The 23453-nt window shown below is 38.2% G+C and overlaps 1 protein-coding gene across 8 annotated transcripts in view; it reads left to right on the top strand.

Moving 5' to 3' along the window:
* NFAT5 (nuclear factor of activated T cells 5) overlaps nucleotides 1-23453 on the top strand; it is a 128648-nt gene that overhangs the window by 90386 nt on the left and 14809 nt on the right. For 6 of the 8 annotated variants that reach the window (XM_036273846.1, XM_036273845.1, XM_036273847.1 and 3 more), the window contains 4 exons: nucleotides 7693-7827; nucleotides 7953-8005; nucleotides 11039-11171; nucleotides 18716-18799. In XM_036273846.1, the coding sequence (XP_036129739.1) occupies nucleotides 7693-7827; nucleotides 7953-8005; nucleotides 11039-11171; nucleotides 18716-18799 (405 nt within the window). The remainder of the gene's footprint in view (nucleotides 1-7692; nucleotides 7828-7952; nucleotides 8006-11038; nucleotides 11172-18715; nucleotides 18800-23453) is intronic. The other 2 variants (XM_036273842.1, XM_036273848.1) reach the window with 1 other exon arrangement.

The following is a 23453-nucleotide window of genomic DNA, read 5'->3' as shown; positions in this document are numbered from 1 at the left end:
GGATATTTTCTACCTTTTGGCTGTTGTGATGCTGCTGTGAACATATGTGTACAAATTTTTGTGTGGACCTGTTTTCAATTCTCTTGGGTATATACCTTGGAATAAAATTGCTGGATCGTGTGGTAGTTAATTTCTTATTCAACATTTCTCTGAAATCCATTTTATGACTCATAGAAAACAGTTTTTTTAATCACCATTTTTCTGTAATTTTACTCCCTGTCTTAACATCATTTTTCTGCAAATATTGAAATGAACGAAGTTCTTTTGATCAGTTTCAGTTTGAACATTTTGTCTCTGTTCCTCAGCCATTTTATTTGACCTATTCTTAAAAACAATGTGATACAGCCCAGCTGGTGTGGCTCACTGGTTGAGCATCAACCCATGCACCAAGAGGTCGCTGGTTCGATTCCCAGTCAGGGCAAGTTGTGGGCGCGATTCCCAGTGTGGGGCATGCAGGAGGCGGCCAATCAATGTTCTCTCTCATCGATGTTTCTGTCTCTCTCTCTCCCTCTCCCTTTAAAAAGTAACACAGAAAAAAAAATAAAAAACAAAAAATGTGATACATTACTAAAATTTTTTATATTTGTGGGATCAGTCAGCAAATTTTGGCAGGCAGTAAAATTGTTCCAGTAAGGTTTTTTTGTTTGTTTTTAAATTAGTTGTGCTTATTAACTACATACAGTTCAGTTAATAGAAACAGTAGTGTTCAAACAAAATAGTACCTCACTGTCATTCAACCAGTCATTTATTCAGTATAAATGCAGTGCTTCTCAATCCTGGCTTTCTGTTAAAGTCCCTCTTACTGCGTTAAAAAAAGAGAGAGAGAGAGAGATACCACCTAATCTCCAAAAGTAGGTTTTAGGAACATTTTGGGAACATTTCATAGTTAATGGATAGTCACAGTGTGCCCAACTATGGAAGTAAAGACATGATAGCTTAAAGAGCTTACAAGTCTAACAGGTTAGGGTGAAAAGAGACAAGAAAACTCCCTATTATAAAATTATATAAAGGCATGAATAAGATACAGTAGAAACATAGAAAAGAAGAACATCTAATCCAGACTGCTTGGCAATGGTAAAAATCTATCCCATGTCTTCAAGGACAAATAGAGGTAAACCCAATATAATGGGATTTAGAATAGATAGAAGGAACAGTATATAAATATGCTTAATGAAAGAGTATACTTCTTTTATGGGAATTTAAAGAGTTTGATGTGATTGGAACAAAAAGATACCTATGAAGAAGTGGTAAGATTTGAGGCTAGTAGAGCTAGGCAGTAGAACTTCATAAAGAGATGTATGTTGAGCTAAAGAATTTTAATTTTATCCTGACTACTTTAGGGAGCCTGAGGCTTGAACTTAGGCTTTGGAGTGGAATGTATGAGGGGAGAGGAAAAGTAAACATATAAATAAAACATGTAAAACAAAGGACCCCCCCCCCAAAAAAATTATTCTTGTCTGTTCCATTAAAGGTTTCTGATTTGTGTTATTTCCATAAATATAATCATTTTGGCCAGTTTGAGTAATTGGAGTAGAATGAGAGGTGAAAAGGAAATAGGTTAGTAAGAAGGGTTACAGTTGGAATGGGAGGTAGAAGGAAACAGGAAAACGAGAGGGAGGTAGAAAAGGAAGAGGGGCCAAAAGGTGATAGAGGTGGAAGGGAGGAGAGGAAACAGATACTTGATATTCCATCTAGAAATATTCAATGGAAAGAAAGCCTAATGCCAGAATTCATTTTGTGTCTTGTGACCACCTGCTTCTACTTGTTGGTTTTACAGTGGTCACTGGATCTGTTGTCTGTTTTTTTGTTTGTTTTTAAGGGGATGGAAGAATCATCCCCTTTTACATTCTTGACATCTTTAGATTTCTCCAGAGAATAAAGATATATGTTTTTTGTTTTGATATGTTGTTGATATTACTTAGTTATACTTTATCAAATTAAGAATATGAATCTGCATACTTTTTTTGTTCTTCACCCTTCTGTAGTAATTTTTTTATTACACTTCACATTCAGTATTATTTTGTATTAGTTTCGGGTATACATCACAGTAGTCAGACAATCATACATTTCACAAAGGCTTCTTCCAACATTTCCAGCACCCACCTGGCACCATACATAGTTATTACAATATTATTGGCTATATTCTCTGTGTTGTACTTTACACCTTCATGACTATTTTGTAATTACCAATTTGTACTTCTTAATCCCTTCACCTTTTTCACTTAGTCCCCTAACCCCCCTACCTTTTGGCAACTATCAGTCTGTTCTCTGTATCTATGAGTCTGTTTCAGTTTTGTTTGTTCATTTATTTTATTCTTTAGATTTCACATATAAGTGAAATTATATGGTATTTGTTTTTCTCTGACTGACTTATTTCTCTTAGCATAATATCCTCTAGATCCATCCATGCCATTGCAAATGGTAAGATTTTCTTCTTTTGCCCAGGTGGTGTGGCTTAGTGGTTGAGCATCGATCAGTCTATGTACTGAGGTCACCGGTTCAATTCCCAGTCAAGGCAGAAAGCAGCCGATCATTGTTGATGCTTCTCTCACTCATTGATGTTTCTATCTCTCTCTCCCTCTCCCTTCTTTTCTCTCTAAAAAATCAATAAAAAACATTTTTTAAAAAAGATTTTCTTGCCCTGACCGGTTTGGCTCAGCGGTTAGAGCGTTGGCCTGTGGTCCGGAGAGACCCGGGTTTGGTTCCCGCTAAGGGCATGTACCTCGGTTGCAGTTTGTCTCCGGCCCCGGTTGGGTCATGTGGGTGGCAGCCACTTCGATGTGTCCCTTTCACGTCGATGTTTCTCTTTCTCTCTCCCTCCCTTTCCCTCTCTCTCCCTCCCACTCAAGAAATAAAAAAATTAAAAAAATTTTTTTAAAAAGATTTCCTTTTTATTCCTTTTATTGTGTATATATATATATACCACCACTTTTTTACCCACTTATCTATTGATGAGCACTTGGGTTGCTTCCATATCTTGGCTATTGTAAATAACTCTGCACTGAACATAACGGTGCATATATTTTTATAAATTAGTGTTTTGGGTTTTTTCAGATGTATACCCAGAAGTGGAATCACTGGGTCATAAGGCAGTTTCATTTTTAATTTTCTGAGGAATCTCCATACTGTTTTTCAGAGTGGCTACACCAATCTGCATTTACACCAGTAGTGCGCGAGGGTTCCCTGTTAATCCATATCATCGCCAATACTTGCTGTTTGTTGATTTATTAATGATAGCCATTCTGGCAGGTGTAAGGTGATAATCTCATTGTGGTTTTAATTTGCATTTCTCTGATCATTAGTGATTTTGAGCATCTTTCATATGTGTATTGACCATCAGTATGTCCTCTTTAGAGAAGTGTTTATTCAGGTCCTCTGCCCACTTTTTTGTTTTTTAATCTTCACCCAAGGATTTTTTTTTTTTTTTTACATTAATCTTCAGATAGAGCTGGAGGGAAAGAGGGAAGAAGAGAGCGAGAGAGAGAAACATCAGTGTGAGAGAGAGACATCGTTGCCAACTCTAACCAGGGCCAGGGACGAACTGCAACCAAGATACGTGCCCTTGGCCGGAATCGAACCTGGGACTCTTTGGTCTGTGGGCAACACTCTTACTGCTGAGCCATACCGGCCAGGGCGCTCTGCCCACTTTTTAATTGAATTTTTATGTTGAGTTGTAAGAATTCTTTATAAACTTTGGATATTAATCTCTTATCAAACTTGTCATTGGCAGATTTCTTCTATCCAGTAGGTTTTATCATTTTGTTGATGATTTTCATTGCTATGCAAAAACTTTTTTGTTTAATATAGTCCCATTTGTTTCTTTCTTTCTTTTGTTTTCCTTGCCCAATGACTAGTAATTTTTTTTCAACTATTTTTTATTTATTTATTGGTTTTAGAGAGAGAGATAGAAACATCTATGAGAGATAACATTGACTAGCCGCCTCCTGCATGCCCCCCAGTGGGGATTTGGCCCACAACCTGGGCATGTGCTCTGACTGGGAATCGAACCAGCAACCCCTTGGTGCATGGGTCAATGCTCAACCACTGAGCCACACCAGCCGGGCTGTAGTAAATTTTTTTTTTTAATTTTTATTTTATTATTTTTTTGGGGGGGGGGAGACAGCGCGAGCGATCGTAGTAATTTTTTAATACAACAAAATTAATCATAGCTTTCTTTAATTATGTATGTTAGATTTTATCTTATAATGCTTATTGTAGTAAATCTGACTGAATTTAATAAGTTTCTACTTCCATTATGTCTATCTTACAATTTTAAGGGAAAAAAAATACATTGAGTTAACTTCTCTTCACAGACATTATTAAGCCTTACTAATTCTTGTGACAAGTTGAAATATTTGCTTTATTATTTTTCAGTATTTAGATATTCATTAAATTTTTCAACTTTGTTTTTTAGACCACAGTTAGAAAACATCTAAAAACATACTGTTTTTATAATACTGGAAGGGTGGCTACTTTTTTGTGTGTTATAATTTTTTAAGTAGTGCAGTCACTTTCAAGAGTCAGCTTACTGATTACTTAAAGATAAAACTAAAATAGTTAATGCTTAAATAATCCTGATTTTAATTCTGTTTAGTATGAAGTCTGTCCTGTTAGGTAACCATTAAACTCTTTAATAGAAAAAACATTTTAAGGTCAAAAGTTTAAATTATCTTGAACAGTAGCAGACTAATTCTTGTGTAATGTAAATATAAACATATAGGAGACAAAAAATATATGTTGTACCTTCAGAGGGGCCTAATTTTGCCATCTTAGGCCTTTAATACATAAAAGGAAAAATGAGATAGGAAAAAAATTTTGATAATTATCAGTAAAGTGGAATTTCCACATAGTGTTTGAAAATGGGGAGAAAGGTTATAGACTTTCCATTCATTTTGTTAATACAATATATTTATATAATTTTGCACTTCTTATAGTTTGCTGATAAAAATATTTACCATATTTTGAATATTCCTTAAAAACAAATATTTAATTCGAGTTACTCCAAAAAGTTATAAATTAGTTCAGTTAATTTTTCATTTAAAAGGGTATGCAATTACCAGTATCTGACCAGTAACTGTTTTCGTTTTATTAATACATTAATCCTGTGAGTTCTAGACAGTGTGTGTGTATATATATTCACAATTTCTTTAAACTCTCAGACATTGCTGAAAATGTCATTTGCCATTTAAATATTTAATAAGGATTGGATACCTGCATGTTTGTATCAATAAGTGATACAACCTAAAAAGGTAAATGATGATGCAGTAACAAGCAACCAAAAAAAAATCTCAGTGGCTTAAAACAACTAAGTTTTACTTCTCCCTCACTTGATGATGTTTTTGGCTGCATTCTGGAAGCAGTTCCACTCTGGGATCCAGGCTGAAGAAGCTGCCCTTATCTGGAATATTGCCATTTTGCCATCCTTTTTTTTTTTTAATCCTCACCTGAGGATGTTTTTCTGTTTATCTTCAGATAGAGTGGGAGGGAGAGAGGGAGAGAAAAGGAGAGAGAGAGAGAATCATCAACATGAGAGGGACACATCGACTGGTTGACTCTTAGGACCCCGACCAGGGCCAGGATGAACTGCAACCGAAGTACGTGCCCTTCACCAGAATCAAATCCGCCACTCATTGATTCATGGCCGACCCTGTAAGTGCTGAGCCAGACCGGCCAGGGCTATTGCCATTTTTGTAGTGGAGGAAAAGATGGTCGAACCATGTTAGGCTGTTAAAACTTTTGCTTGGAACTGGCATGTTACTTCAGTTCACATTTTGTTATTCACACAAGTCACTTGGTTAATCCTGATGTGAGTGGAGTGAGAATTACAACCTTTCCACTAGGGAAAGAGGAGGAGTGAATGTTTTCACAATAATAGTTTCCCACATTACATTCTTGTAAAGTTAAACTGAACTATTAAATATGTAAGTATCTAAGGAGAAAAACTTTTCCTAAAGTTTAGTGGAATATCCCATTAATTTAGAAGTTGATGACTTATCCAAGCCATATGTAAGTTTACTTTTGCAGTATATGTTATAAGGGTTTACTAAAACAACCAACTATAATTTCATTAACCAATGTGACCCCAGTAAATTTAATTTAAAAAATAATAGTGCAGCCCTGGCTTGTTTGGCTCAGGTGTTAGAGCGTCAGCCCACGGACCAGTCTCAGGTTTGATTCCTATCAAGGGCACAGACCTCGGCTGCAGTTTGGTTCTTGGCCCTGGTCGGGGTCATGCAGTAGGCAACCAGTCAATGTGTCCCTCTCGCTTTGATGTTTCTCTCTCTCTCTCTCTCTCTCCTCTCTCTCCCCCTACCTCCTTCCCTCCTCTCCCTCCCACTCTATCTGAAGATAAATGGAAAAGTGTCCTCAGGTGAGGATTTAAAAACAAACAAACAAATAAAAAAGAATAATGTAACTGTCAAAGTGCTTACCCTTAAGGGGAACAGTTTTTTTGAGCACTTAAAAGGTGTTTACTTACCTACACCAGTATCCCAGAAAGTATTCTGGTAAAAAACTAGTCCTTAGGTGTCAATAAGAATGTTTCTGGAGTCATACTATACCCATTTCTTGGATATTTAATATACATCAGGATATGAATGTTTGGAGAAATCCTTTTGTTTATTTAGTTTTCTTTAACCCAGTATTTCTCTGATTTACTTGACTTCAGAACCTGATTTGCTAAGCAATACCTAATAAGTTTTCTTAAGGAAATTCTGACATGAGGAAGTTGGTAAGCTGATTATAATTTATTCTTTAGATCTGGCTCATCAGTGTTTGTTAACCTCTTTGTTCATTTTAGTAGTGGTTTTTCAGTCTTTGTAAAAGAAAATTCAAGTCCATTTTCTTCTTTAACCTCAGCGTATAACACCCAGTTCATAGGAAATTCCCTGGTAGAATTATTCTGAATTGGATGCAGTCTCTGTTCAAGTACTATTTTGGTGTGGATCCTCTGATTCCTGGGTCTGGATCCTTAAAGGAGCCCCAGGGCCATCCAGAGGCACTCATTGCCTTAGAAGTCTTATAATGGCATAGCATAGCTGACATTTTTAAGGTTAGGATTGTGGGACAAACGTTTTTAATTTGAAGTTTTAAACAATATTATTAAGTTCTGCCTGGTTAGGCCCAGTGGTAGAGAATCAGCCTGTGGAACAATGAGTCGCAGGTTCGATTCCTGTCAAGAGCATGTACTTTGGTTGCAGTTTGTCCCGGCCTTGGTCAGGGTCGTGTGGGAGGCAACCAGTGGATGTGTCCCTCTCATATCAATGTTTTTCTCTCTCTCTCTCCCTCTCTCTCCCTCCCACTCTATCTGAAGATAAATGGAAAAATATCCTCAGGTGAAGATTACAAAAAATGAAATAAATAAAAAATATTATAAAGACAAAAACTTGACCAAGTTTATATTTTAAAACATTTTTTTTATTCCTGTAATGAGAAAACAAAGATGACATACAATAAATTAACACCTCATCTTAGACATTAATCCATTCCTATACAATCTTACAAGAGTTATTAAAAATTAATATGAATTTTTTAATTTTTCTTTTCTCTGTTAGGGTAAAGGTTAAGTTTACAATAAAGAAGTCAACTTAGGGGTCAACAAAGACAACTTATAGAACTGGATAATTGAGGTCTGGTTTTAGATGAGCAATGTGTTGGTGGTTCTTTTTATGGAATGCTTATGTATACCCACAGCTCAGCCAGCAGGAGTGCCAGAAATCTTAAAGAAAAGCTTGCATAGCTGTTCAGTGAAAGGAGAAGAAGAAGTGTTTTTAATCGGCAAGAACTTTCTGAAAGGAACTAAAGTGATTTTCCAAGAAAATGTTTCTGGTAAGTGGGCATAATACTGGTTTAAAGATTGTTGCATGTTTCAATTTGTTGTAAAGATACAGTCATAGTCACAAAGTAAAAAAAATTTCAAAATTATAGTAAGTCACTGTTTTTATTTTAATCAGATGAAAACTCATGGAAGTCAGAAGCTGAAATCGACATGGAATTATTTCATCAGGTATAGTTGACTTTTTATAGTTTGGTTGTTTACTCTTTGAGAAATTCTGTTTTCTTCTGAAATTTTCTGAATCAGCAGATTAAAATTTTTCTTTATATTGGATTGATGTAAATCATTTAAAGTTTCTTTCTTGAGTTTCTTTAACGGAAATAAAACTATTCCACTGATGCCAAAATTATCTATTTTAAAAAGTTTTAAGAGCATTAGAAAACTGCCATTGCTAATAAATGAAACGTTTCTTTCTTAGTATTTATTTGCTCTGGGGATTTGGATCATCTTAACCTACTATTAGTTAAATCAAAGGAAAACTTATTTATTGAGTACCTACTGTGTGCCTGGTGTTTTATTTGTTAGTTACCTTTTTGCATTCAGAAGCACATTTGTTACACTTGTATTAAAGAGTGTATATTTGTAGGCACTCACTGTGTATTTTTTTTTAGATAACAAAGAAAAAAGAGTTTGAAAACAAGAATAAAGAACTGACTTACAACCCTGGCCAATTTGGCTCAGCAGTTAGAGCGTTGGTCTGTGGTCCAGAGACCCAGGTTCGGTTTCCACTAAGGGCATGTATCTTGGTTGCATTTTGTCCCCAGCCCTGGTTAGTCATGCGGGTGGCAGCCACTCAATGTGTCCCTTTCACATCGATGTTTCTCTCTCTCTTCTTCTTCTTCTTCTTCTTTCTTCTTTCTTCTTTCTTCTTTCTTCTTTCTTCTTTCTTCTTTCTTCTTTCTTCTTTCTTCTTCTTTATTCTTCTTCTTCTTCTCTCTCCCTCCCACTCTGTCTGAACAAAACATGGGGGGAAAAAGCCCTGGCCAGTTTGGCTCAGCAGTTGAGCATCGGCCTGTGGACCAGAGAGTCCCAGGTTCGGTTCCCACTAGGGGCACATACCACACAAAAAAAGGAAAAAAATGACCTCGGGTGAGGATTAAAAAAGAAATGATTTACAACTTAATATGTAGAGCAAATAGGAGCAACTCAGATGTTGAGACTAGCAGAATTAAAGGACAAATTTATATGCAGATTAGATAGACACAGAACAGTAGTATATTTAGGTGTAGACCATAGAAAACAGAGAAGCAGGAACATATTAATGTGTAAAATATTCAAACCCTAAAATTTAGCATAAAATGCTGATGGAAATAGAATAGAGCGCATGAAAGCAAACAGAGAGATAGAAGAAGCAAAAAATTGAGAATCTGTATTCAATTTATCAAAAAGTTTATAATTCCTTTGTGTGTGTTTTTGTTTTTTTGTTGTTTGTTTGTTTGTTTTATCCTTACCCGAGGACATTTTCCATTTTTTGTTCAGATAGAGTAGGAGGGAGAGAGAGAGAGAGAGAGAGAAACATTGATGTGAAAGGGACACATCTAGTGGCTGCCTCCCGCACAACCCAACCAGGGCCAGGGACAAACTGCAACCGAGGTACATTCCCTTAGCGGGAACCAAACCTGGGTTTCTATGGACCACAGGTCGACGCTCTAACCACTGAGCCAAACTGGCCAGGGCTTCTTTGTGTTTCATGTCTTTATTTTTATTCTTTTGTGTTTTACGAAAAATCGTAGATACAAATTAAATGATCAGAAATTGAAACCTTGACCTTGGCCTTATTTGTCACATGTTCTTTTCACCTGAGTCAACCAACGGTAGTCTAAGTAAAATATGTCATCAAATTCACTTTACCCTCAGCTGTCATCATTTGCCTCCTGTATATCATGTCCTCAGAAAAAAACATAATCACCATTCACTGATGTTCCTTCCCATTACTAGATTGTACCAGGGAGGAAGAGAAAAAGTTTAATATGGTTCACAGTATCTTCCAAGTAGTAGATGTAGTAGTACCCTTGAGTAAGTGCTGGTGAAGCACTTATGAACTTTTTCCCTTTCTTATAAGGATGCTTTTGCCACTGTTCTGACAAAAAATAATAACTTTGATTTCTGGAGTTTGAGTAAACTGGACTCTATTTGGCTAAGTGATTAGGAAACAGAGAATTGTCTTGTGAAGTACATCTCACTTAAGATTGTACAGAACATGTGGTAACTGATACTGTGCTTGGTGGGCATATTTGTTTCCTCAAAATTTATTCTTTTATTGAACAAATATATTTGTGTGTATTTTGTGTAAGGTGCTTAACAGGATAGATAGAATGAAGAACAAAATATCCTATGTTCTCATAAAACTTACATTCTTGAGGTCAGAGAAAGGCAAAGATTCAGCAGATAATCACCATAATGTCAGGTGGTTATACATGAGGTTTTAGAAATAAACGAAATTATGGGCTCAGGACGGAGAAAGTGCTACTTTTCAAAGGATGGTCAGAGAAGGCTTCTCTAAAAAAAAATTTTTTTTTTTATCCTCACCTGAGGACATTTTTTCATTCTTTGTTCAGATAGAGTGGGGAGGGAGAGAGAGAGAGAGAAACATCAACGTGAAAGGGACACATCGAGTGGTTGCCACCCGCACGACCCAACCACGGCCGGGGACAAACCGCAACCGAGGTACATGCCCTTAGCGGGAACTGAACCCGGGTCTCTCTGGACCGCAGGCCAACACTCTACCACTGAGCCAAACTGGCCAGGGCAGAGAAGGCTTCTTTAAGGAGGTAACATTTGAATAACACCTGAAAATGGGTAAGGAGCTAGCCATTTGAATATGTGAAGAAAGAATATTCCAGTGGGAGACAACAGCAAAGTTGTAAAGGCTCTGCGGTAAAAATGAATTTAGTGTGTTAAAAGAATGGACTGAGAAAGTCAGGATGGCTAGAATATAAACAATCTGGGGAGAATGGGATTGAGATAAAGTTGTCAGGGCAGGAACCTTGTAAGTCATTGTTAAAAATTTGGAGTTTGTCTTAAAGGCAGTCTAAAGATTAATATCCTGCTGCCTGTGAATCTGAGCTTTAAAATACATTTTTTTCCAGTTATACTTTTGAATTTTATAGCTAACAGGAAATGTACTTACTTGTAATTTTTTATTTCAAAATTTTTATTTAAATATTGCTTTTTTTCTGACTATTGTAATTTTCTTTTGATTAGAATCATCTTATTGTGAAGGTTCCCCCATATCATGACCAACATATAACTTTGCCAGTATCAGTGGGAATATATGTAGTGACCAATGCCGGAAGATCTCATGATGTTCAGCCATTCACTTACACTCCAGACCCAGGTATGTCAAAATAAAAAAATTCTGAACTAAAATGAATGATTAATTTCTAGTAATTTGTAAGGATATGAAGACCAGCCAACCAAAAAGAAAAGGTTGTATACTAAAATGAATTGATACTATTATTTTTTGGAGATACCATTATTTCCTAAGAAGATGGCCACCAAATACTGCTTTTACTCTTATGGTTAAGGGTATCATTTCTGCCTTCTGCTCTACTAAAAGAAAAGCTAGGAATGTTCTGAAGTCAGACTCTCTAGTGTTATCATACAGCTTACCTCTTTAGTAAGAGTTAGCATTTATTGAGTACCTCTAATGTGCAGAAAAGTGAGTGACAACTTTGGGAAACTGCTAATAGTTTAGTCTAACTGGCTTGTAGGATACATTTTGGAAGAGGTGAGAGATATGCTTGGAGTGTTACGTGATAAAAAAAAAGCACAAAAAGAGTTATATACCTGTGACATTTTCTAATCTGTGTAATAAAACATAATACTGCCAGTGAATAAATATTTTAAATATAATTTTAAGCCCTGGCCAGTTTGGTTCAGTGGTTAGAACATCAGCCCTTGGACCAATGAGTCACAGGTTCGATTCCAGTCAAGGGCACGTACCTCGATTGTGATTCGTCCTGGGCCCTGGTTGGGTTCATGCCAGAGGCAGCCACTCAATGTGTCTCTTTCACATCAATGTTTCTCTCTTCTCTCTCTCCCGCCCCCCCCCCCCCCCCCCCCACTCTATCTGAACAAAAAAATGGAAAAGTGTCCTCTGGTGAGGATAAATAATAATAATAAAGGTTAGAAATTATTTAAAAAATAAATAACTGTAATTTGAAGCAGTAAGAGCAATCAAAATGTTGAAAGTTTAGAAGATCTGCCCTGGCTGGGTAGCTCAGTTGGTTAGAGCATTGCCCCAATATGTCAAGGTTGCAGGTTCAATCCCCAGTCAGGGCACATACAACAGTCAGCCAAGGAATGCAAAAATAAGTGGAACAACAAATAGATGTTACTCTCTCCTCCTTCCCCTCTCTCTATAAAATCAATCAATCAATCAATAATTTTTAATTAAATAAAAAGTTTAAAGGATCTTTAGTATACTATGAGTTGTTTGCCTGCATTTGTTTAGTTCCATAAAGAAGAGAAGCCCCCCCCCCCTTTTTTTGGTACGTGCCCCTAGCAGAAATTGAACCCGGGACTCTCTGGTCCGCAGGCCAACGCTCCAACCGCTGAGCCAAACCGGCCAGGGCAAGAAGAGAAACCTTTTCCTGGCAGAAATAGGGAGAACATTTTAGAAATAGAAGCTCTTCACATGTTCCATTGTCCCAAGCATGATTTCTGCCATGCTTACCATTGGTTCAGTTCATTCCAGGCTCAGATATATTCAGAATCAGTGGTTCTTCTGTATCTGTAAGTTTTTTGATTCTGTGTCTCTAGGTTATTCCCAAACAGTTCAGGAATCAGTGAGGTACAAGTGAATAGGGTGACAGGGAAAGAAAGCTCTGGCAACAAAAAGTGATGGAAACAGTAGTTAGGATACTTATAACTAATCTTGATAAATTACTTTCACTTACTGTATCAGTTTTCTTTTTTAAAATCATGCCTGAATTACATAACAGTGTATTTTTTCCCACCAGTTTGCTACAAAAGTATGACACAGTATAGCACTAATGAAATCCTCTTAGTATTTGTCTTAAAATAAAAGATCACAGGGATCCCAGCCAGTGTGGCTCAGTGGTTGAGTGTCGACCCATTCACCAAGAGGTCGCTGGTTTGGTTCCTGGTCAGGGCACATGCCCAGGTTGTGGGCCAAATCGTCAGTGGGGCATGTATGGGAGGCAATGGATCAATGTTTCCCTCTCACATTGATGTTTCTCTCTCTCCCTCTCTTCCTCCCTCCCTCCCCCTTCCTCTCTCTAAACATGTCCTCGGGTGAGGATTAAGAGATAGATATATATATATATATATATAGCCTATACTAATTGGCTAGATTTGACCACATTTAGTCATTTATTAATATATATTCTTTTTAAATGTTCCTCCCTCATATTTTATATATCATAGATAGCAACTGCTTTCAGAAACTCTTTTTTTTTTTTTTTATCCTCACCCGAGGATATTTTTCCATTTTTTGTACAGATAGAGTGGGAGGGAGAGAGAGAGAGAGAAACATTGACGTGAAGGGACACATCGAGTGGCTGCCACCCGCAGGACCAACCAGGGCCGGGGACAAACTGCAACCAAAGTACGTGCCCTTAGTGGGAACCGAACCCGGGTCTCTCCGGACCGCAGGCCGACGCTCTAACCGCTGAGCCAAACTGGCCAGGGCACTTTCAGAAACTCTTAATTGAATAAATACATAGCATGCACCCTTTGCATGAGATCTGATGTTCAGTTTCTACCTTTATGATACAGCTAATTAAGGAATCTGCATAATTTCACTTTTTGTATTTTTTTTTCCTTATTGATTTTTAGAGAGACAGGAAGGGAGAGGGAGAGAGAAAGAGATAGAAACATCAATGAGGGAGAAGATAGATTGACCACCTCCTGCATGTCCCTTACCAACCTGGGCATGTGTCCTGACCAGGAATCAAACTGGCGACCTCTTGGTGCATGGGTCAATGTTCAACCACTGAACCACACCAGCCAAGCATACTTTTTGTATTTTATAAAATGTGATTTCTTGCCCTGGCTGGTTTGGCTCAGCAGTTAGAGTGTCAGCCCGCAGACTGAAATTTCGGGTTCGATTCTGGTCTAGAGCACATACCTGCGTTGAAGGATTGATCCCTGGCCCCATTCAGAGTCAGGTCAGGATCATTCAGGAGGCAGCCAATCAATCTCACAATGATGTCCCTCCCTCCCTCCCTCCCTCACTTCTATGCTCTCTAAAATTCAATAGAAATATATCCTTTGGTGAGGATTAGCCCCCTGCCCTGCAAAGTGATTTATTTATTTTCACTTGTACGTAAGAAAGAATATAATTTCAGAAAAACTTGATTGTAGAAAAGTTTCACTATCTCATTATGACAAACTAGTTGCTATTGTACTTCATCTGGGGACTAAGGTTAAGCATTTAAATATTCAATAGTGTACAATTATATCAGCTTAAACTAATATCAGCCACCCTAATATTCACAAGGCAAAGTAGAAATGGCAACCTCTATATCATTTGTCTAAATAATTTAGTTATATATAAAACTAACAAATCATTGGGTAAAATATATTTTGTTCTTTAATTTGACCAACCTACTTTCATAAAAATCTTGAAGACCAGATGTGAATTTAGACTTTCAGACTGCTTAGAATGCCAACCTGGAATATGGCAGCACGAGGAAAGAGGATCCTCATCCTGCCCCATTTCTTTTCCCACTCCTGGCTCTGTTCTATACTTGGAGGGCCTTGATGCACTAGCCAGTGCTTCCAAGCTCTGTCCATGCTATAAACTTTTTTAACTTATCTTCACCCGAGGACATTTTTCCATTTTTTGTTCAGATAGAGTGGGAGAGAGAGAGAGAAACATCGATGTACATGGGACACATCGAGTAGTTGCCACCCGCACGACCCAACCAAGGGCACATAACTTGGTTGCAGTTTGTCCCAGGGCCAGGGACAAACAGCAACCGAGGTATGTGCCCTTAGCAGGAACCGAACCTGGGTCTCTCAGGACTGCAGGCTAACACTCTAACCGCTGAGCCAAACCGGCCAGGGCTATTTTGTAAATTTAAGACTACACACATAGAGTAGTTGTGAAGAAAATTTTGGGATCATGGGTACATGACATGGTCTAGAAGTAGAAGTGGGCCTGCTGGGTGGCTCAGTTGGTTGGAGTGTTGTTCTCTCTCTCTCCCCTCCGCCTCTCTCTCTCCCCCCTGCCTCTCTCTCTCCCCCTCTCCCTCATTCTCTCCCCCTTCCTCCCTTTCTCTCTCTCCCTCTCTCCCTTCCCTCTTCCTCTCTCTCTCTCTCTCTCTCAAATCAACCAATACATGTTTTTTGAAATAAAGTAAAATAAGAGTAGAATCAGGGCAAGGGCTCAAGTGAACATAAACTGGATCTGTACACTTTGCCATTCACAAGCCCTTCTAAAGCCCTCTGGGTGTATAATGCCAAAAATAAGTTACATGTGCATGCTCTCAGGCATTTAGATACTTTGCAGAGTCATAAAACCTTTGTTTCATTGCCACTTAGTCACTGCAGCTTTGTTTAATCATTAAAGCACCTTTATTTAATTTTTTTTACTTCAGTCTGTTAAGACACAAATCACATTAGGTATTTTTTGCAGTTGCTCTGCAGTGGTGATTACTTTTAAGAAATGGGGGGTGCCTGGCTGGTATGGCTCAGTGGATTGAGCATTGTCCCATGGACTTGAGAGGTCCCAGTTCAATTCCCAGTCAGGGCACATGCCTGGGTTGTGGATTCAATCCCCAGAAGAGGACATGCAGGAGGCAGCCAATCCAATGTTTCTCTCTCACATTGATGTTTCTCTCTCTCTCTCTCTCTCTCTCTCTCTCTCCCCCCCCTTCCTCTTTCTCTAAAAAAATCAATAAAAACATATGTTTTTAAAAAAAGAAATGACCCTGGCCAGTTTTGCTCAGTGGTTAGAGCGTCGGCCCACGGACCAAAGTGTCATGGGTTTGATTCCAGTCAAGGGCACGTACCTCAGTTGCAGTTCATTCCCAGCCCTGGTCGGGGTTGTGTGGGAGGCAACCAGTTGATGTGTCTCTCTCACATTGATGTTTCTCTCCCCCCCCCTTCCCTCCCATTCTGTCTTAAGATAAATGGAAAAATGTCCTTGGGTGAGGATTAAAAACAAAAGAAATGGGGGATATAATACTCATATTTTTGTTGCTTTAAAATAAAATAACTAAAACTTGATATAAAAGTAGAAATTTAAATTTTTTCCAAAGATTAGTTTTTATTTTTAAATCTGTAATTATTAGAGTTAATGTCATGCTTAAAAATTGTCTATGGCCCTGGCCGGTTTGGCTTAGCAGTTGGAGCATTGACCTGTGGACCAGCGAGTCCTGGGTTTAGTTCCCGCTAGGGGCACGTACCAAAAAAAAATTGTCTATAGATTTCTTTTTTATTCAATTCCCTGTATATCACTTGTTGGACCTCTTGTGTAGCATGCTAAGATAGATTATTTAACTTCATTCTTAGTAGATGTATATATTTTTTCTCTTTATTCATCATTAACTTTATAGTCTCTTTATAACTATCATTTCACACTGTCATGTCAAGAATAAGAAATTGAGCCCTAGCCCATTTGGCTCACAGGTTAGAGCATCAGCCTGTGGACCAAAGGGTCTTGGGTTGAATTTCCAGTCAAGGGTACATATCTGGGTTGCAGATTCTATCCCAAGCCCTGGTCAGGGTCATTCGGGAGGCAACCAGTTGACCTCAATCTCTCTCTCTCTCTCTCTCTCTCTCTCTCTCTCTCTCTCTCTCTCTTCTCCCCCACCCCTTCCCCATTCCTCTTTCTCTCCCCCCACCCCCTTCCACTCTGTCTAAAAACCAATGGGAAAATATCCTGAAGTGAGGATTAAAAAAAAAAAAAGAATAAGAAATTGAAAATAAGCTGAATTTAATTCCCATTTTGAATAAGGACTGTGTAATAAAAACATTGAAAATTCAAAATTAAAATCTATTTAAATATTTTGCCCTGGCCAGTTTGGCTCAGCGGTTAGAGCATTGGCCTGCGGTCCAGAGAGACCCGGGTTTGGTTCCTGCTAGGGGTGCGTACCTTGGTTGTGGTTTGTCCCCAGCCCTGGTTGGTCATGCGGGTGGCAGCCACTCAATGTGTCCCTTTCACGTCGATGTTTCTCTCTCTTCCTCTCTCTCCCTCCCACTCTATCTGAACAAAAAATGGAAAAATGTCCTCGGGTGAGAATAAAAATAAAATAAAATAAAATCTATTTAAATATTTAAATGTATTATATAGTCATTTTAGGCAAGAACCCATTTATTTGGAATTTATTTAACTTTATCAGAACTGATCTCTATTCTTAGGCCCATTAAATTTAAAGTTGTCATAGTAGCCCTGGCTGCTTTGGCTCAGTGGTAGAGCTTCGGCCCTCAGTCCAATGAGTTGCGGGTTCAATTCCGGCCAAGGGCACATACTTCGGTTGGAGTTCATCCCCAGCTCTGGTCAGGGTCCGTCAGGGTCGTGTGGGAGGCAACCAATCGATGTGCCCCTCTCATGTCAGTGGTTTTTTTTCTCCCTCCTGTCTCTCCCTCTCTTTTCCTTCCACTCTTATCTAAAGATAAATAAAAAAATATCCTCAAGTGAGGATTAAAAAATATAAATAAATAAAGTTGTCATAGTAGATGTAGTTGGTATGACTAGATATAATAGCCCAGCAATTCTTCACTAATAATAGCAAACATTTTTTTAACACTTTACAAAAAGAATAATCATAATGCTATCGATGCTGTATGTTTATCAGGTTTTTAAAATTTAGCTACATTAATCGACTGTTTCTGAATTCATATATATACATATATATATATATATATATATTTTTTTTTTTTTTTTTTTCATTACTGTTTTTAAGGCAAGAGGAAGGGAGAGGGAGAAACATGGATGAGAAACATTGATTGGCTGGTTCCCCCATGTCGTCTACTGGGAATTGAACCTGCAACCTCTTGGTGCATGGGACGACACTCAGTCAACTGAGCCACACTGGCCAGGGCTGAATTCATTTTTTAATAAATCATTTATATTGCCTGGCCGCTGTGGCTCAGTGGTTGAGCATCGACCCATGTACCAAGAGCTCACCAGTTCGGTTCCTAGTCAGGGCACATGCCCAGGCTGTGGGCCAAATCCCTAGTGGTGAGTGTGCAGGAGGCGGCCAATCATTGTTCTCTCTCATGGATGTTTCTATCTCTCTCTCCCTCTTCCTTCTCTCTCTAAAATCAATAATGAAAAAAAATTAAAAATAAATAATTTATATAGGTGCATGGTGAATTCTTTTCATGCTAATGTTACACAGCATATTTGATAAATTTTTAAAATCTTATATTATTCTTCTACTCATCAGATATTATCAATGTGTGTACTGTTGCAAGAAGGATTTTTTTTTTTAATCCTCACCTGAGGATATTTTTTCCATTTTTTTGTTCAGATAGAGTGGGAGGGAGAGAGAGAGAAACATCTATGTTAAAGGGACACATTGAGTGGCTGCCACCCACACACCCAACCAGGGCCGGGGACAAACTGCAACCGAGATACGTGCCCTTAGCGGGAACCGAACCCAGGTCTCTCTGGACCACAGGCCGACGCTCTAACTGCTGAGCCAAACCAGCCAGGGCATGAAGGATTTTTTTTTTTAAGTTCCTGTTGTTTTGATATGCTTCTGCCCAGTTGGAGATTGGTGAATTTTAGAGCATAGACTGGTAGTTAGAAAAACTCATCTCAACTTAGAATTCCTGATAAACATGTAATTTAATGATTCATTATGAGAAAATAGTCCAATTAAAGAATTTTAAAATACACATTTTGTTAAGATGAATATGTTCAAATAAATATATTAATCTTTTTTATTCATTTTTTACTAGCAGCAGCTGGTGCTTTGAATGTAAATGTGAAGAAAGAAATATCTAGTCCAGCAAGACCTTGCTCTTTTGAAGAGGCCATGAAAGGTACTAAGTTGATTCTCAAAAATTGCAAATAGGTGACCTTATATATTTTCTCTAGCAAACTTTACTCTTTTATTTTCTCTTGTGTACTTGGAACACTTAGCAGGGTATCTTCCATACTGTGGAATAAATATTTGTTTTTGACTGAATGCAGAGACTTTTTTCCCAGTGTGGTGTTTCTCTTCATTCATCATATAAACAACTTTTTTTAAACATGTTGGAATGGAAGAGTCATTTGTTTTGTTTTGTTTTCCATTTCCCAATATTAAAAAACTTGAAAGTATATCTAAACTACAATAATACATATCAGAAATAGAGTTCATAGCCCTGGCCAGTTTGGCTCAGTGGTTAGAGCGTCGGCCTGCGGTCCGGAGAGACCCGGGTTGGGTTCCCGCTAAGGGCACGTACTTCGGTTGCACGGCCCTGGTTGGTCATGCAGGTGGCAGCCACTTGATGTGTCCCTTCACGTCGATGTTTCTCTCTCTCTCTCCCTTCCTCTCTCTCCCTCCCACTCTATCTTTACAAAAAATGGAAAAATATCCTCGGGTGAGGATAAAAAAAAAAAAAAATAGAGTTTATAAACCTTTTTGCTACTAATAAGATTAGTACTTGACATTAACACTGAAGAGACTGAAATATGAACTATTGGCATTTGAAAAAGTTGCTTTAAGTTCTTTCTTCGGTCATCTTTATTTACTCCCCTGCCAGTCCCAAGAGATAATGAAGATATCTTCAGGATATTATAATGGGGTAGAATCTTTTCTTAGCAGATTTCTAATACAACTATGATACTTTTGTGCCATTATAAATGATATCAATTACATAATAGCCACTGATTTATTCCTATAATTCTAGCTTTTACTTATATTTTTCTACTGTGAAATTCATGAATTAAATCAAATTAAATTATAAAATTAAAAATACTTACATTTTTAAAGGGAACAATATGCTTAATTAATTTTATCAATATGGTGGATTTTTTTCCTATTGTCAGTAGTAAAATTTAGCATCCTTGTATATGTGTTCAGTGTAGCTTGCTACTATAATTTCTAACCATGAACATTTTTCATAGTAGATTGGTGAGAAATTATGCACTGGTGAGTAAACTGCCAAGATTATCTGATTCAACTACAAGAAAATGTATAAATCTGTGCTATATATAATTATAGCTAACATATACATTTGACATATATTAAGTTCTAGGCAATATGCTACACTCTTTACTGGCATCTCATTTAATCTTCCAAACTCTATTGAGGTAGCTAATTTATTTTCGTTTCATAGATGAGAAAACCAAGGTTCCAGAGAGATTAAATAGACACTCTCCCACACTCCACGTCTCACACTCTCTTCCTCCCACACTCCACGTCTCACACTCACCTCCTCCCACACTCCATGTCTCACACTCTCCTGCCACACTCCACATCTCACACTCAACTGCTCCTGCACTCCACATCTCACACTCAACTCCTCCCGCACTCCACGTCTCACACTCACCTCCTCCCGTACTCCACGTCTCACACTCACCTCCTCCCGCACTCCACGTCTCACACTCTCCTCCTCCCGCACTCCACGTCTCACACTCTCCTCCTCCCGCACTCCACGTCTCACACTCTCCTCCTCCCGCACTCCACGTCTCACACTCTCCTCCTCCCGCACTCCACGTCTCACACTCTCCTCCTCCCGCACTCCACGTCTCACACTCACCTCCTCCCGCACTCCACGTCTCACACTCTCCTCCTCCCGCAAAAATAAATAAATAAGTAAATAAATAAATGCCGAGAGGTTAAATAATGTGCCCAAGGTCACTTAGCTAGGATTTAAAAAGATAGGTTAAGCTTTAGTATATATAGTAACACCTCTAAGAAAAAATAATTCAAACCATGTTCATTAGATAAATAATACCATAATTAATTCATCATTAAGGTAAGTCTGGAACATTAGTGGTCTATCCTTTCCCAACTTTGTGCTTTTCTACAAAAATTTCTTTATGCTTCTCTTCATAGAGTATCAGGCTGATAGAACACTTACCTAATCCATTGTGAAATTTTTCATACAAGATTATTGGATTAAAGGTTGAAAGGCTTTAAATGCTATGTTTAATTTTTTAAAATATATTTTTATTGATTTTGAAAGAGAAAGGAAGGGAGAGGGGGGCAAAAAGAGAGAAATATCTTGCTGCCCCCACCAAAGCTTGAGCCTGAAACCTAGGCATGTGCCCTGGCCGGGGAATCAAACTGACAACATTCAACTAACTGAGCCAGGCAGCTACGTTTAATTTTAGTAACAAAATTATTTAGTCATTTGATCAAAATCTTACAAGCCTAAAAAAATAAAACAAACACACATGCACATATTCTTTTTCAAAATTCAGACCTCCTTATTTTGACAATTTTATCAACTGAAATCATGATAAAAATATATTTTTTTTATCCTCACCTGAGGACAGTGTTACATTTATCTTCAGGTAGAGGTGGAGGGAGAGAGGAAGGACAAGAGAGAGAAAGAGAGAAACATCGATGTGAGAGAGACACATCGACTGGCTGCCACCCACACTGCCTTAACCGGGGCGGGGGACAAACTGCAACCGAGGTACATGCCCTTAGCGGGAACCGAACAGGGACTCTCTGGTGTGGGCTGACGCCCTAACCACTGAGCAAAACTGACCAGGGCAGATAAAAATAATTTTATGAAGATATAAAATTAAATTGTGAATACTCAGCTATCTTATCAGTTTAAAATTTTTGTTTTTATAAAGATATTATCATTAATTAGAGATTACTGATCAACTTAAAAAAAAACAGTAGTTTTCAGAACCAGGAATTTTCCTTGACAAATGGCTTATTTTTATGATTCCTTGAAATCACAGCTTTAGTATAATGTCACGGTACCATCTGGGAGGTATACTTTAATGATGAAGACTGAGCAATATAATCCTTCAGTTAACATTCTTATAAATAGTCACTAATTACAATAAAATTTAGAACTTGATACCCAAATATGATGTTATGGTCTTATAGTGAAAGCTTTCTCTCTGAAGTAAGTTTCTGGTTTCGTGGAGAAGGTTTGGAAGAGTGGGGAGTAAGGAGGATAACTGCACAATTACTCAGTGAGACATTAAGTCTAGTGCCAAAGCATTTTGATTCATTTTCAGTTTTACCTAACTGTGTTTATATTTTTAATACAAAAGTAATACAGATTAACCGATAAGATAAAATAAAATATACAGTACCCCATCCAGGGCCGGGGACAAACTGCAACCAAGGTACATGCCCTTAGCGGGAACCGAACTTGGGTCTCTCTGGACCACAGGCTGACCCTTTAACCGCTGAGCCAAACCGGCCAGGGCTCCCCTATAAATCTTAATTCATATTTTAACCATACATATTTGTACTTGACCTAAATGCTGCTTGCTGATTTAAAAAAAACTTTTACTAAAGATGTTTCTAAGTTTCAAAAGTTGTTATTGTTTAACATGGTTGGAAGAGAACACTGTTTAAAAGTTGTTTAGCATAGCCCTGGCCGATTTGGCTCAGCGGATAGAGCGTTGACCTGCGGTCCTGAGAGACCCGGGTTCGGTTCCCGCTAAGGGCGCGTACCTCGGTTGCAGTTTGTCCCCGGCCCTGGTCGGTTGTGCGGGTGGCAGCCACATCGATGTTTCTCTCTCTCTGTTCCTCTCTCTCCCTCCCACTCTACCTGAACAAAAAAATGGGAAAATGTCCTCGGGTGAGGATAAAAAAAATAATAATAAAAAAAAAGTTGTTTAGCATAATATATCAATATCAGTATTCCTTGTTTAAATATGTCTATCTTTTTTTATATATATTTTTTTCTTTATTGATTTTAGAGAGAGAGGAAGTGAGAGGGAGCGATAGAAACATCGATGAGCCCTGGCCGGTTTGGCTCAGCGGTTAGAGCGTCAGCCTGCAGTCCAGAGAGACCCGGGTTCATAGCCCTGGTTGGGTCATGTGGGTGGCAACCACTCGATGTGTCCCTTTCACGTCGATGTTTCTCTCTCTTTTCCTCTCTCTCCTTCTCACTCTATCTGAACAAATAGTGGGAAAATGTCCTTGAGTGAGGATTAAAAAAAAAAGAAACGTCGATGAGAGAGAATGTCGATTGGCCGCCTCCTGCATGCCTCCCACTGGGGATCAGGCCCACAACCTGGGCAGGCATGTGTCCCGACTGGGAATCAAACCATTGATCTCTTGGTGCATGGGTCGATGTTTAATCACTGAGCCACACTGGCCGGACTATGTCTATCTTCTTTACCTTTTGCATTTTCTGAATTGGCTTAAATTTTTTTCCCCAACCCCTAGGTTGTTTGTATTTTACATGTTTGTTTTTCTTTCTTCTTTCACTAAAAATGTGATGTTTACATAGTAGTGTTTTATCCATCTTCTTTATCATCACTGGATCCCCAGAACCTAGAACAGTACCTGGAACTTTGTAAAGGGCTCAATAAATACCTAGTGAAAATGTAGGAAGAAAAGATAGGGTGACATCTATTAAGCCATTTAGTATTATGTACAGGTCTATTAAGATACAGTTGTGGGTTCTGGGACAAGAAAGTGTAGACTCACTTTTCCTAGTTCCTCCCTTCTAAATTTACTAAATACCTTGGAAATAATTTAACAATCATAAAAGGACTTTGAAA

The sequence above is a fragment of the Molossus molossus genome, unplaced genomic scaffold (assembly GCF_014108415.1).
Source record: "Molossus molossus isolate mMolMol1 unplaced genomic scaffold, mMolMol1.p scaffold_m16_p_21, whole genome shotgun sequence".
Classification (NCBI taxonomy): Eukaryota; Metazoa; Chordata; class Mammalia; order Chiroptera; family Molossidae; genus Molossus; species Molossus molossus.
This window is presented reverse-complemented; position numbering and strand designations above follow the sequence as displayed.